The sequence below is a fragment of the Aegilops tauschii genome, chromosome 6, assembly GCF_002575655.3.
Source record: "Aegilops tauschii subsp. strangulata cultivar AL8/78 chromosome 6, Aet v6.0, whole genome shotgun sequence".
In the NCBI taxonomy this organism is placed as follows: domain Eukaryota; kingdom Viridiplantae; phylum Streptophyta; class Magnoliopsida; order Poales; family Poaceae; genus Aegilops; species Aegilops tauschii.
Window position 1 is genome coordinate 492,362,131 of NC_053040.3, and position 15,244 is coordinate 492,377,374.

Sequence of the window (15,244 nt, forward strand, 5' to 3'; positions counted from 1 at the left end):
GCTTCTTCGGGAGCCTCGCAACGATCAGCGCCATTTGGCGCTCTCAGCCATTCGTCACGTGTCGCGCTCTGGACGCTTCCTTCGGATTTTGTTTTTTTTTAATTTTTTCGCACGCGTTTTCGGCTTTTTAAACGGTTTCTTTTTCGGGTTTTTTCGACGTTTTGGTTTTCCCCCGGTCTTTCTTAGCTTTTCGATCAAAAAAATTGGAAAAAAAATTCACGAAAAAACGCGTTTTCTTTTTTTTTCTTTCACGAAAGTCACGGTTTTTCTTCCGCGAGAGGCACGGTTGTGCTTTAGCGAGAGTCACGGCCGTGCCTCTCGGAAAGGGAAAAACAAAACGCGTTTTGTGTGTTTTTTTCTTTCGTGAGAGTCACAGTTTTGCTTCCGCGAGAGGCACGGTTGTGCTTTCGCGAAAGTCACAGCCGTGCCTCTCGGAAAGGGAAAAAAATACGTGTTTTCTGTTTTTTTTTTCTTTCGCAAGAGTCACGGTTTTGCTTTCGCGAGAGGCACGGTTGTGCTTTCGCGAGAGTCACGGCCGTGCCTCTCGGAAACGAAAAAAGAACATGTTTTCTGTTTCTTTTTTCTTTCACGAGAGTCACGGTTTTGCTTTGAGAGGCACGGTTGTGATTTCGCGAGAGGCATGGGCGTGCCTCTTTCGAAAAGGGAAAAAAACCGTGCTCTCGGTTCTGTTTTTTCGCCCGGTTTTTTTGTCCGGTTTTTTTTAAAAAAAATTCATCAAAATCTATCAACATGGGATCTAGTTTTGAAGATCTCGACGCAAGGAATCCAATGATGAAAACGGTTCGAGATTTGGACGCACGGTTTAAAAAATAAAACGTTTTGAATAAACGGATCTACGAAAAAAGGGAAAACTTTCAGGTTGCGACAAGTGGCGCGCTGCATGTGCGCCACTTATCGCGACCTGGGAAAGTCGAGTGTTATTTGCAACGAGTACTCTTAATTAGTGATTTCGCACGTGTGTTCCGAAAATTCCTGATGGTGGAACTGGTCACGGGCCCTAGTTATTGGACCGCATCATCATCTCTATCATAGCAGGCCCAACTTCAATGCAAAAGAAAAGGTAATTAAACCTAGACCTCACGTCCCGTGACCTGATCGGAACTCAGCCAAACAAGTCTTCGATCGAATTTTCGCAACAACAACAAAAAAAAAGTCTTCGATCGACCGATCGTCGGCGCGGATCCATCGATGGGCCGCCGGCGCCGCCACACCCCTAGAGTCAAGCCGACAACGCCATGGATGACGATGCCAGTCCGGTGGTCCGATCTCCCCGACGACCTCCTCCAGTTGGTCTACAGCAAGGTCGCCGGCCCGCTCAACCGCGTCCGCTTCGCCGCCGTGTGCAGGTCGTGGCGAGCTTGTGCGATCACGTCGCCGCATGCGTCGCCGCCCGTCCTCCCATGGCTCATCTTCATCGACACCCGTGAGGACGTCAACAAGACGAAGGTGTACTGCCCTGAGGATGGCCGGGTCTTCCGCATGTCGCTGCCGAGCCAGGCGGTCGGCAAGCGGTTCGTGGGAGCCCATGATGGCGGCTGGGTCGCCGTGCTTGGGCACGACATGCAGCTCGCGGTCGTCAACCTCTTCTCCGATGTCGAGGTGCCGCTCCCCGCCAAGAACATGTGCTACCTAGGCGGCTGGTACAACATTAGAAAGATTGTCTTTTCGGAATCCCCCACTTCAAGCGACTGCATCCTCGCCACCGTCACATCTGGAAACAATGTCGCCCTCTGTAGAATTGGTTGTCCGAACAGGGGATGGACGGAAAAACAACTCGGGTTGTACCTTGTGGACATTGTATTCTGCAACGAACAACTCTATGGACTCACCATCTCCGAAGAGCTGATCAAGTTCGAAATAGGGGTGGACAAAGATGGCAGGGCGGTGCTCAGCAGCAAACCGCACGTGATGTCCATCCGAGCGCGTCCCGGCGGTATCACGCAATTGAACAACATCATCGAGTTACACGGCAAGCTAGTGATGGTGGTTCGAACATTATCAGATGAAGCCTTCCTTGAGCCTTTCTTCAAGGTGTTTGAGCTTGTTAATGAATCGACGATGGCAGAGTACGCTTACAAGTGGGAGGAGGTAACGAGTTTGGGTGACTATGCCATCTTTTTAGGGAAAGCATGGTCCAAGGCTGTGTATGTGTCATCTGTTGGACACGGTGGGTTGCGGAGAAGTTGCATCTACAGTACCAATGATATGGTGTGCTCATCGTGGTTGGAAGATAATCGTCGCCATTTACATCCTACGAGTGATGATGCCATGTGGAAGATCAGATCATATGTAGTTGCTCGTGCTCCAGGTGGCATGTGGGTTCTCCCTCCGGATTTCTAGCAACCAAGAGTATAGTCTAGCGTGGCAACTTTGGCTTAGTATATATATGAGGTATTGAAGTCAACCTTTACCATAAATTGAACCCTATAAATTACAAGAATAGGTGTAGTATATAAACTCACAGTTTATGTGGAGGCATACGTGCCTCGTTAAAATAGTCATTATCAATCTATAGGATGGTTGCAATATTGTGTTGTGACATATATATACAAAAAATATGAATCATTCATTCTTGTCTTACTTTTGTCACTTAATGTTTTTGGCTATGTATCTCGACAATACATTTTGACTTTCTATGCAAAGATCAGTTTTGGATTCATGGTAATGACTTATATCATGCAATAACACATATAGAGATTCATATTGGATCCTTGTGTAATTCAAACAAGCACCTAGACAAATATTAATGTTACATGCCATATGGTTTAAGTACAGACTGTGTAGCATGACATACTAGTGGTGTTGGAAGCACAAGCATGATGTCGTCGTCAAATAGGATGACCACCAGCAGCACCATTCGTAGCATAGGTCCGGTGGTCTGATCTCCCCGATAACCTCTTCCAGTTGGTCTACAGCAGCAAGGTCGCCGGCCCGCTCAACCGCGTCCACTTCGCCGCGGTGTGCAGGTCGTGGCGAGCTTGTGCGATGACGTCGCCGCATGCGGCGCCGCCCGTCCTCCCATGGCTCATGTTCAGCGACGCCTGCGAGGACGACAACAGGATGAAGGTGTACTGCCCCGAGGATGGCCGGTCCGCATGTCGCTGCCAACCAGGCGGTCGACAAGCGGTTCGTGGGAGCCCATGATGGCAGTTGGGTCGCCGTGCTTGGGCATGATATGCAACTCGCGGTCGTGAACCTCTTCTCCGGTGTTTCTGTGCCTCTCCCCGCCAAGAACATGTACAAACTCTGCCTAGGCAGCGGCTGGAACAACATCCGGAAGATTGTGTTTTCAGAATCCCCCTCCTCAACCGGCTGCATCCTCGCCACCATCACCCCCCGACACCGTCTCGCCTTATGTAGGATTGGTTGTCCGAACAACAAGTGGACGGAAAGAGGACCCGTACTCGGGCTTGTGGACATCGTATTCTGCAATGGGCAATTATTTGGCCTCACAATGTTCAAGGAATTGGTCAGGTTCCAAATAGGTGTTGATCAAGATGGCAAGCCGACGGTCACCGGCGAACCCCACGCATTATCAATCCGAACAGGTAGCTGCCCTGCCATGCATCCGAAGAACATCATTGATCTACATGGCAAGCCAGCGATGATGGTGAGGACCTGGTCGTCATCATGTGAAGCCTTTTGCGGGCCTTTCTTCAGGGTGTTTGAGCTTGTTGATGGATCGGCGATGGCAGAGGAGTACCCCCACAAGTGGGAGGAGGTAACAAGTCTAGGTGACTACGTTGTTTTCTTGGGGATAACGTGGCCAAGGTTGTGTACATGTCGACTGTCGGGCGCGGTGGGTTGCAAAGAAACTGCATCTACAGTACCGATGACATGGTTTGCTCGACGAGGTTGGAAGATCGTGGTGGCCATTTATATCCTACAAGTGACGACGCCACGTGGAAGATTAGATCGTATGTAGTTGCTCGTGCTCCAGGTGGCATGTGGCTTCTCCCTTTGGATTTCTAACCAACCAAGAGCAGTCTACCATGGCACCTTTAGCTTAGTAGTATATATGAGGTATTAAAGTCAACCTTTTACAATAAATTGAACCCTATAGATTATAGAAATAGTTGTAGAATACAAAGTCACCATTTATTTTGAGGTATATGTGACTTGTTAAGATAGTCATTATCAATCTATAGGATGGTTGAAATATTGTGCCGTGACATATATGTACAAAGATTATTGATCATCCAATATTGTCTTCTGTCGAGTAATGTTTTTGGCTATGTGTTTCCACAATACATTTTGAAGTTACGCTAATCAGTTTTAGGTTCATAGTAATAACTTGTATCGTGCAATGACACGTACCATACCACATATATATAGATTCATATCAGATCCTTATGTAACTCAAACAAGCACGTATAGCATATACAAACATTTATTGGCTTAGAAAAGAAAATATAATTTTATTAGGTCAATTAATAACACGTTGAGTTTGTTGAGGTGGTTTTCAAAGAAAGCTGGGCAAAATCGGGAAACCAGAAACAAAGGTGGAGTAAGGGAGGACGAAAGAAAGGGCATAATGTGAAATTTTATGTGGTTTAAATGATGCACCGGAGAAAAGTGTTTCTAAATTAAGCACACACAGATGCTTACAGCTCAACTCGCATGGGGATGGAGCTGACTGTCGAGCAGACCATGTGAGTGAAAGGTGGTGGCGAGCAAACCAGTGAAGAAATGCCTTCAGGATTGTGCTGCTGCTACAAGTTTTCAGTGTCAGTTTCGTGTCAGTCATGCCTGACGCTTGAGGTTCTCAGGCAATGGGTGTAAGGATTTTTGTTTGTTTGATTGAGGGTCTACTGCATCATCTGACAGAAAATACTAGGGCACTTGATCATTAGCTCGACGATTTGCCATGGAAAAATTAGTTAGACCTTAGTGTTGATGCATGCTTAAATTGCAGTGGTGAGTGTCTCTGTAAGAACTGCCATCGAAAGATATTGGGTGCTCTGATGCATTGCTGCTATGCTGGTACAGTACATTCTAGCACTACAAAGCATGCAAATATCATCCATCAGTGAAGAGAATTCCGCAGTTAATATGCAGCAAGTATTCATGCTGTCCATATAATTTAGTATGCCATATGTTTTGGTACATGAATGGCATTCATTCATGTGTCAGAAATCCTAAAGATCAAGTTGTTGGAGATCTGTCTGTCCTCCTTGGTATGGTGTTCATACAGTAGAGTTAATATACACTCCATGATGTTTTGGCCTTCTTATAAGCTGTAGGGTGTTGATAATGTAAAAACTAAATAAATCAAGACTTACATATAGACATCAATACACTGTGTATACAATCATCACAATCACATCTTTTTACAAGGAAAATGGCAAATCCATCTTAATGGTATATCATTTATTCAACTGACGCGGGTATATCTTTTCATACCTTTCGTGCTAACCCTATGCCGCGAAGACCATAAGACAGAGTCAACAATGATGTTTTGATCCCTTTAAATTGCAGGGACAATACTGATGTTCAGAACATCTAAAGAACTTCCCTGAGACTACTGTACAGACGTGAACACAATATCTATAGGGTAATCAGAATTGTGTCTTTTTTTCACAGGGAAAACGATGATCCATCGTCGTGCAATAGTGTCTGTGAAGTCACTTATTTGATTACTGCAGAGATATCATTTCATACCTTTCGTGCTAATCGTATCATATGTTGCCGGGACCGTAACATGGACGGACAGCGGCTACTTGACAAGGCCTAGGCTGAGGATGCCGAAGGAGGTATGGGGCCAATCCTTTTCCTTGGCCTTAGTCAGCATGGCTCTGCCCCAGGACACCCACCCCTCCCATGGCATCCTCTTGTCCCAGCTGCTCCCCCACTCCAGCAGCAGCTTCAGCCCTTCCTCCGCCTGCTCCTGTGCCTCCTCGTACATCTCCGCGTTCAGGCACATCTGCGCGAGCACCAGCCGTGGCTCCCCCACGAACGGGTTCTTGGCGACGCTCTGCCGGAGCAGCTCCTCCACTTTGCATCGGTCCGTTGCCTCCTCATCGCTGCACACCGCCTCCCAGTAGAGATCTCGTGCTGCCTTCTGGTCGTCGGCGTCCAGCACCTTTGTGCAGCCATCGAACACCGGAGGGATCACCAGGGCGATGTCCTCGTCGCGTGTGGCAGAGTCGTCGCCTTCCTTGCCGGTGGTGTGCGCCCGGTGAGCTATGTATATCTCCTCCTCGCGAACAATTAGGCTGTAGAGCACACCCATGCGGGAGATGGACGTGGTCCAAAGGCCGGGCTTGCCTGTGCCAGGCCACAGTGACGTCCAAGTGTTGCCTCGGAACTCAAGGCGGCCGTTGGCGTTGTTGAAGAGGCGGTCCTGCCAGTCGAAGAGCTGGTCACTGAAGTCTGCCATTGTCATCATAAGGAATGTCGCCGCCACCCGCCTAGAGAGAGCCACATCCTCACCAGTCCTGCAGGATAGCAATTTACATCAGGTGCGCAGTAGAAGCAGAGCAATCTTTTCTGAACTCCAAATTCTCATTCAGTTTGGATAAGGTGCAGAGACTAGCTACTAGTTTGCTTAGCAATTTCCCTTTTGCTTCACTCGGCTGCCAAGTTCAGAACAGATATTTTTACTAGTGAATCATAAATCAATTGCAAATTGGAAGTATTTTCACAACATACATATGTTGCAGCAGAACAGATTAAATAGACAAACTTCAAGTTTAACATATCTTGGCAAGATGCCACATAATCTTGCAAATTTGACATAACTAAGTTTTTCTCTCACAGCAACATGAGTGAGGTTTTTAACTGTATACTTTGCCTGAAACAAAGTTGTGAGATACAGAATTTTCCTGATCCTGAATCTGGATAAACACCGCATGGGCTCAGCCTGAATCTTACAACTTATAATGATCAATGAGACAAGCGTACATGCCTCAATTCATTCTTAACTTATAATGATCATCTTGCTGCATAACCTTGGATTTCTTGGTGAACTCTATACTTCTGTCAGTACTACGTATATCTACCAAGAAACACTACACAACAGTGTCTAATTCAGTTATCTGAACATGAGCACTGATTTCCTTCAGGCAGGCAACAGAACAAATGCTGCCGTCAAAGTCAGAGAGACACACGGACCTGATGTGCTTGACTGTGATGCCGTCGGCGGGGAGGAGGCGCTGGATCTTGCGGCGCCAGGGCTCATCCTCGTCGAACACGCCGCGGCGGGCATCCCGGAGGGACTCCTCGGACCGGGTGAGGTCGGCGACGAGCTCACCATCGTCATAGTGGAAGAGCAGGTCGTCGTGCACGAGCTGCTGGCGCGGGACGACGCAGAAGAGGTGGACGAGCCGCTCGGCCTCGTCCCCGACGACGGCGGCAACGCGGCCCCGGCCGACGTCGGGCTCGAAGATGGCGAGGTTGACGTAGGAGTTGGAGTAGGCGGAGTGGTAGAGGCCGCAGCGGGCCACGGCGTCGGGCGCGGCCCAGAGGCGCAGGATCCGGTGGACCTCGAGCAGGTGGGCGAGGAAGGTGCCGTGCTTGTGCCAGCACTCGCCGGCGCCCGCGGCGCGCAGCACGGCGGTGAGGGCGGGCAGGGCCGGGTCGCCGCACTGGTCCTCCTCGCCCCGCAGGTACGGGCGCGCGGCCGCCAGCGCGTCGGCGAAGGTGGTGCGTGACGCCATGGGTGTCGGGGTCGTCGGTCGTCGCCGGCGGTGGGGAGAGATCGGGGGCGGGGCAGGGCAGGAGGATGATGCCAAAGTTGTCTGTTTTGTTTAGCTGCTGGGCGGCTGGGCCACCAGTTGCCCACTTGCTACTCCACTCTCTGGTGGATGTGGATAGACAACCTTTGGCATAGAGAGGAGGTTGCCAACAATAGAGAAACGTGTTGGACCAAAGTGAGGTAAAATGTTTGTTTTGTTCCAAGTAATGTTTCTTCTTCTTTTTTTAAGATTCCAATTGGGATTTGATAATTTATACTGAGAAAATATATCTGATATTTATTCTTTACATTGCTTATTCTTCAATTATATAGTAGGAACTCCCCGGGAAAAACAAATATAGTAGGAATTTATTTTGTATGCTCAGAGCATATACAGCCGGGCGGCTCAAACCCCCTCATACGCCCGGGCGGACGGCGCGGTAAACAAAAACCAACCCAGATGGGTGCCTCAAACCGGCCTCGAACGCCCGACTAACCGACACTCCTCATATCCAGCCGAAATATGGGGCGCATATGACGTGGCCCGGGGGTGAGCGGGCACATCAGCCACATTGGACCCCGCTCACGCGGGCCCATCTGGCACCACATATATTTTTCCCCATCCGCTCCCGGGACCAAACCCTAACTGTTGGGGAACGTAGTAATTTAAAAAAATTTCCTACGCACACGCAAGATCATGGTGATGCATAGCAACGAGGGGGAGAGTGCTGTCTACGTACCCTTGTAGACCGTAAGCAGAAGCGTTATGACGACGCGGTTGATGTAGTCGTACGTCTTCACGATCGACCGATCCTAGCACCGAAGGTACGGCACCTCCGCGATCTGCACAAGTTCGGCTCGGTGACGTCCCATGAACTCACTATCCAGTAGAGTTTCGGGGAAGAGCTTCGTCAGCACGACGGCGTGATGACGATGATGATGAAGCTGTCGGCGCAGGGCTTCACCTAAGCACTACGACGATATAACCGAGGTGGATTATGGTGGAGGGGGCACCGCACACGGCTAAGAGATAAAGGATCAACTTGTGTGTCTATGGGGTGCCCCCTCCCCCGTATATAAAGGAGTGGAGGAGGGGGAGGGCCGGCCCTCCTATGGCGCGCCGCATGGGGAGTCCTACTCCCACGGGGAGTCGGATTCCCCCCCTCCCTAGTTGGACTAGGAGTGGAAGGAAGGGGGAGGAAGGAGGAAGGAAAGGGGGGCCGGCCCCCTTCCCACTTCGGATTGGGCTTGGGTAGGCGTCCCCTACTTTGCTCCCTTCTCCTCTCTCCCACTATGGCCCAATAAGGCCCATATACCTCCCGGGAGGGGGGGGGGGGTTCCGGTAACCTCCCAGTACTTCGGTATATGCCCGATCTCACCCGAAACCATTCCGATGTCCAAATATAGTCGTCCAATATATCGATCTTTATGTCTCAACCATTTCGAGACTCCTTGTCATGTCCGTGATCATATCCGGGACTCCGAACTACCTTCGGTACATCAAAACACATAAACTCATAATACCGATCGTCACCTAACGTTAAGCGTGCGGACCCTACGGGTTCGAGAACTATGTAGACATGACCGAGACTCATCTCTGGTCAATAACCAATAGCGGAACCTGGATGCTCATATTGGTTCCTACATATTCTACGAAGATCTTTATCGGTCAAACCGCATAACAACATACGTTGTTCCCCTTGTCATTGGTATGTTACTTGCTCGAGATTCGATCATCGGTATCTCAATACCTAGTTCAATCTCGTTACCGGCAAGTCTCTTTACTCGTTCCGTAATGCATCATGCCGCAACTAACTCATTAGTTACATTGCTTGCAAGGCTTATAGTGATGTGCATTACCGAGAGGGCCCAGAGATACCTCTCCGACAATCGGAGTGACAAATCCTAATCTCGATCTATGCCAACTGAACAAGTACCATCGGAGACACCTGTAGAGCACCTTTATAATCACCCAGTTACGTTGTGACGTTTGGTAGCACACAAAGTGTTCCTCCGGTATTCGGGAGTTGCATAATCTCATAGTCATAGGAACATGTATAAGTCATGAAGAAAGCAATAGCAATATACTAAACGATCAAATGCTAAGCTAACGGAATGGGTCAAGTCAATTACATCATTCTCTAATGATGTGATCCCGTTAATCAAATGACAACTCATGTCTATGGTTAGGAAACATAACCATCTTTGATTCAACGAGCTAGTCAAGTAGAGGCATACAAGTGACACTCTGTTTGTCTATGTATTCACACATGTACTAAGTTTCCGGTTAATACAATTCTAGCATGAATAATAAACATTTATCATGATATAAGGAAAATATAAATAACAACTTTATTATTGCCTCTAGGGCATATTTCCTTCAGTCTCCCACTTGCACTAGATTCAATAATCTAGATTACACAGTAATGATTCTAACACCCATGGAGTCTTGGTGCCGATCATGTTTTGTTCGTGAGAGAGGCTTAGTCAACGGGTCTGCAACATTCAGATCCGTATGTATCTTGCAAATCTCTATGTCTCCCTCCTTGACTTGATCGCGGATAGAATTGAAGCGTCTCTTGATGTGCTTGGTTCTCTTGTGAAATCTGGATTCCTTTGCCAAGGCAATTGCACCAGTATTGTCACAAAAGATTTTCATTGGACCCCATGCACTAGGTATGACACCTAGATCGGATATGAACTCCTTCATCTAGACTCCTTCATTTGCTGCTTCCGAAGCAGCTATGTACTCCGCTTCACATGTAGATCCCGCCACGACGCTTTGTTTAGAACTGCTCCAACTGACAGCTCGACCGTTCAATATAAATACATATCCGGTTTGTGACTTAGAGTCATCCGGATCAGTGTCAAAGCTTGCATCGACGTAACCATTTACGACGAGCTCTTTGTCACCTCCATAAATGAGAAACATATCCTTAGTCCTTTTCAGGTACTTCAGGATGTTCTTAACCGCTATCCAGTGATCCACTCCTGGATTACTTTGGTACCTCCCTGCTAAACTAATAGCAAGGCACACATCAGGTCTGGTACACAGCATTGCATACATGATAAAGCCTATGGCTGAAGCATAGGGAACACTTTTCATTTTCTCTCTATCTTCTGCAGTGGTCGGGCATTGAGTCTTACTCAACTTCACACCTTGTAGTACAGGCAAGAACCCTTTCTTTGCTTGATCCATTTTGAACTTCTTCAAAACTTTATCAAGGTATGTGCTTTGTGAAAGTCCAATTAAGCGTCTTGATCTATCTCTATAGATCTTGATGCCCAATATATAAGCAGCTTCACCGAGGTCTTTCATTGAAAAACTCTTATTTAAGTATCTTTTTATGCTATCCAGAAATTCTATATCATTTCCAATCAACAATATGTCATCCACATATAATATTAGAAATGCTACAGAGCTCCCACTCACTTTCTTGTAAATACAGGCTTCTCCAAAAGTCTGTATAAAACCATATGCTTTGATCACACTATCAAAACGTTTATTCCAACTCCGAGATGCTTGCACCAGTCCATAAATGGATCGCTGGAGCTTGCACACTTTGTTAGCATCCTTTGGATCGATAAAACCTTCAGGTTGCATCATATACAACTCTTCTTCCAGAAATCCATTCAGGAATGCAGTCTTTACATCCATTTGCCAAATTTCATAATCATAAACTGCAGCAATTGCTAACATGATTCGGACGGACATAAGCATCGCTACGGTTGAGAAAGTCTCATCGTAGTCAACTCCTTGAACTTGTCAAAAACCTTTCGCAACAAGTCGAGCTTTGTAGATAGTAACATTACCGTCAGTGTTAGTCTTCTTCTTGAAGATCCATTTATTCTCGATGGCTTGCCGATCATCGGGCAAGTCAACCAAAGTCCACACTTTGTTCTCATACATGGATCCCATCTCAGATTTCATGGCCTCAAGCCATTTCGCGGAATCTGGGCTCATCATCGCTTCCTCATAGTCTGTAGGTTCGTCATGGTCAAGTAACATGACCTCCAGAACAGGATTACCGTACCACTCTGGTGCGGATCTTACTCTGGTTGACCTACGAGGTTCAGTAGTAACTTGATCTGAAGTTTCATGATCATCATCATTAGCTTCCTCACTAATTGGTGTAGGAGTCACAGGAACAGATTTCCGTGATGAACTACTTTCCAATAAGGGAGCAGGTACAATTACCTCATCAAGTTCTACTTTCCTCCCACTCACTTCTTTCGAGAGAAACTCCTTCTCTAGAAAGGATCCATTCTTAGCAACGAATGTCTTGCCCTCGGATCTGTGATAGAAGGTGTACCCAACAGTCTCCTTTGGGTATCCTATGAAGACACATTTCTCCGATTTGGGTTCGAGCTTATCAGGTTGAAGCTTTTTCACATAAGCATCGCAGCCCCAAACTTTAAGAAACGACAACTTTGGTTTCTTGCCAAACCACAGTTCATAAGGTGTCGTCTCAACAGATTTAGATGGTGCCCTATTTAACGCGAATGCAGCCGTCTCTAAAGCATAACCCCAAAACGATAGCGGTAAATCAGTTAGAGACATCATAGATCGCACCATATCTAGTAAAGTACGATTACGACGTTCAGACACACCATTACGCTGTGGTGTTCCGGCTGGCGTGAGTTGCGAAACTATTCCGCATTGTTTCAAATGAAGACCAAACTCGTAACTCAAATATTCTCCTCCACGATCAGATCGTAGAAACTTTATTTTCTTGTTATGATGATTTTCCGCTTCACTCTGAAATTCTTTGAACTTTTCAAATGTTTCAGACTTATGTTTCATTAAGTAGATATACCCATATCTGCTCAAATCATCTGTAAAGGTGAGAAAATAATGATACCCGCCGCGAGCCTCAACATTCATTGGACCACATACATCAATATGTATGATTTCCAATAAATCTGTTGCTCGCTCCATTGTTCTGGAAAACGGAGTTTTAGTCATCTTGCCCATGAGGCATGGTTCGCAAGTACCAAGTGATTCATAATCAAGTGATTCCAAAAGTCCATCGGAATGGAGTTTCTTCATGCGCTTTACACCAATATGACCCAAACGGTGCTACCACAAATAAGTTGCACTATCATTATCAATTCTGCATCTTTTGGCTTCAATATTATGAATATGTGTGTCACTACTATCGAGATTCAAAAAGAATAGACCACTCTTCAAGGGTGCATGACCATAAAAGATATTACTCATATAAATAGAACAACCATTATTCTCTGATTTAAATGAATAACCGTCTCGCATCAAACAAGATCCAGATATAATGTTCATGCTTAACGCTGGCACCAAATAACAATTATTCAGGTCTAAAACTAATCCCGAAGGTAGATGTAGAGGTAGCGTGCCGACCGCGATCACATCGACTTTGGAACCATTTCCCACGCGCATCGTCACCTCGTCCCTAGCCAATCTTCGCTTAATCCGTAGTACCTGTTTTGAGTTGCAAATATTAGCAACAGAACTAGTATCAAATACCCAGGCACTACTGCGAGCATTAGTAAGGTACACATCAATAACATGTATATCACATATACCTTTGTTCACCTTGCCATCCTTCTTATCCGCCAAATACTTGGGGCAGTTCTGCTTCCAGTGACCAATCCCTTTGAAGTAGAAGCACTCAGTCTCAGGCTTAGGTCCAGACTTGGGCTGCTTCACTTGAGCAGCAACTTGCTTGCCGTTCTTCTTGAAGTTCCCCTTCTTCCCTTTACCCTTTTTCTTGAAACTGGTGGTCTTGTTGACCATCAACACTTGATGCTCCTTCTTGATTTCTACCTCCGCAGCCTTTAGAATTGCGAAGAGCTCAGGAATTGTCTTATCCATCCCTTGCATGTTATAGTTCATCATGAAGCTCTTGTAGCTTGGTGGCAGTGATTGAAGAATTCTGTCAATGACACTATCATCCGGAAGATTAACTCCCAGTTGAATCAAGTGATTGTTATACCCAGACATTTTGAGTATATGCTCACTGACAGAACTATTCTCCTCCATCTTGCAGCTGTAGAACTTATTGGAGACTTTAAATCTCTCAATCCGGGCATTTGCTCGAAATATTAACTTCAACTCCTGGAACATCTCATATGCTCCATGACGTTCAAAACGTCGTTGAAGTCCCGGTTCTAAGCCGTAAAGCATGGCACACTGAACTATCGAGTAGTCATCAGCTTTACTCTGCCAGACGTTCATAACATCTGGCGTTGCTCCTGCAGCGGGTTTGGCACCTAGCGGTGCTTCTAGGACTTAATTCTTCTGTGCAGCAGTGAGGATAATCCTCAAGTTATGGACCCAGTCCGTGTAGTTGCTACCATCATCTTTCAACTTAGCTTTCTCTAGGAACGCGATAAAATTCAATGGAACAACAGCACGGGCCATCTATCTACAACAACATAGACATGCAAAATACTATCAGGTACTATGTTCATGATAAATTAAAGTTCAATTAATCAAATTACTTAAGAACTCCCACTTAGTAGACATCCCTCTAATGATCTAAGTGATCATGTGATCCATATCAACTAAACCATGTCCGATCATCACGTGAGATGGAGTAGTTTTCAATGGTGAACATCACTATGTTGATCATATCTACTATATGATTCACGCTCGACCTTTCGGTCTCAGTGTTCCGAGGCCATATCTGCATAAGCTAGGCTCGTCAAGTTTAACCTGAGTATTCTGCATGTGCAAAACTGGCTTGCACCCGTTGTATGTGAACGTAGAGCTTATCACACCCGATCATCACGTGGTGTCTCGGCACGACGAACTTTCGCAACGGTGCATACTCAGGGAGAACACTTGTACCATGAAATTTAGTGAGAGATCATCTTATAATGCTACCGTCGATCTAAGAAAAATAAGATGCATAAAGGATAAACATCACATGCAATCAATATAAGTGATATGATATGGCCATCATCATCTTGTGCCTTTGATCTCCATCTCCAAAGCACCGTCATGATCACCATCGTCACCGGCGCGACACCTTGATCTCCATCGTAGCATCGTTGTCGTCTCGCCAACTATTGCTTCTACGACTATCGCTACTGCTTAGTGATAAAGTAAAGCAATTACATGGCAATTGCATTTCATACAATAAAGTGACAACCATATGGCTCCTGCCAGTTGCCGATAACTCTGTTACAAAACATGATCATCTCATACAATAAAATTTAGCATCATGTCTTGACCATATCACATCACAACATGCCCTGCAAAAACAAGTTAGACGTCCTCTACTTTGTTGTTGCAAATTTTACGTGGCTGCTACGGGCTGAGCAGGAACCGTTCTTACCTACGCATCAAAACCACAATGATTTTTCGTCAAGTATGTGCTGTTTTAACCTTCACAAGGACCGGGCGTAGCCACACTCGATTCAACTAAAGTTGAAGAAACTGACACCCGCCAGCCACCTGTGTGCGAAGCACGTCGGTAGAATCAGTCTCGCGTAAGCGTACGCGTAATGTTGGTCCGGGCCGCTTCATCCAACAATACTGTCGAATCAAAGTATGACATGCTGGTA

At 46.4% G+C, this 15,244-nt stretch overlaps 2 protein-coding genes across 2 annotated transcripts; one reads left to right on the top strand and one right to left on the bottom strand.

Moving 5' to 3' along the window:
* The first annotated feature begins 1,260 nt into the window (after positions 1–1,260).
* Positions 1,261–5,527, top strand: LOC109777453 (F-box/kelch-repeat protein At1g57790-like). Its single transcript, XM_020336086.1, has 3 exons — positions 1,261–2,109; positions 2,926–3,110; positions 5,500–5,527. Exons 1-3 carry the CDS (start codon positions 1,261–1,263, stop codon positions 5,525–5,527), a joined length of 1,062 nt encoding a protein of 353 aa, XP_020191675.1.
* LOC109777454 (uncharacterized) lies at positions 5,307–7,862 on the bottom strand. The gene is made up of 2 exons (XM_020336087.4): positions 7,135–7,862; positions 5,307–6,458 (listed from the first exon to the last, which is right to left on the bottom strand). The coding sequence occupies exons 1-2, from the start codon at positions 7,677–7,679 to the stop codon at positions 5,738–5,740; spliced, it is 1,266 nt and encodes a 421-aa protein (XP_020191676.1). The 5' UTR covers positions 7,680–7,862; the 3' UTR covers positions 5,307–5,737.
* Positions 7,863–15,244: the final 7,382 nt, after the last annotated feature.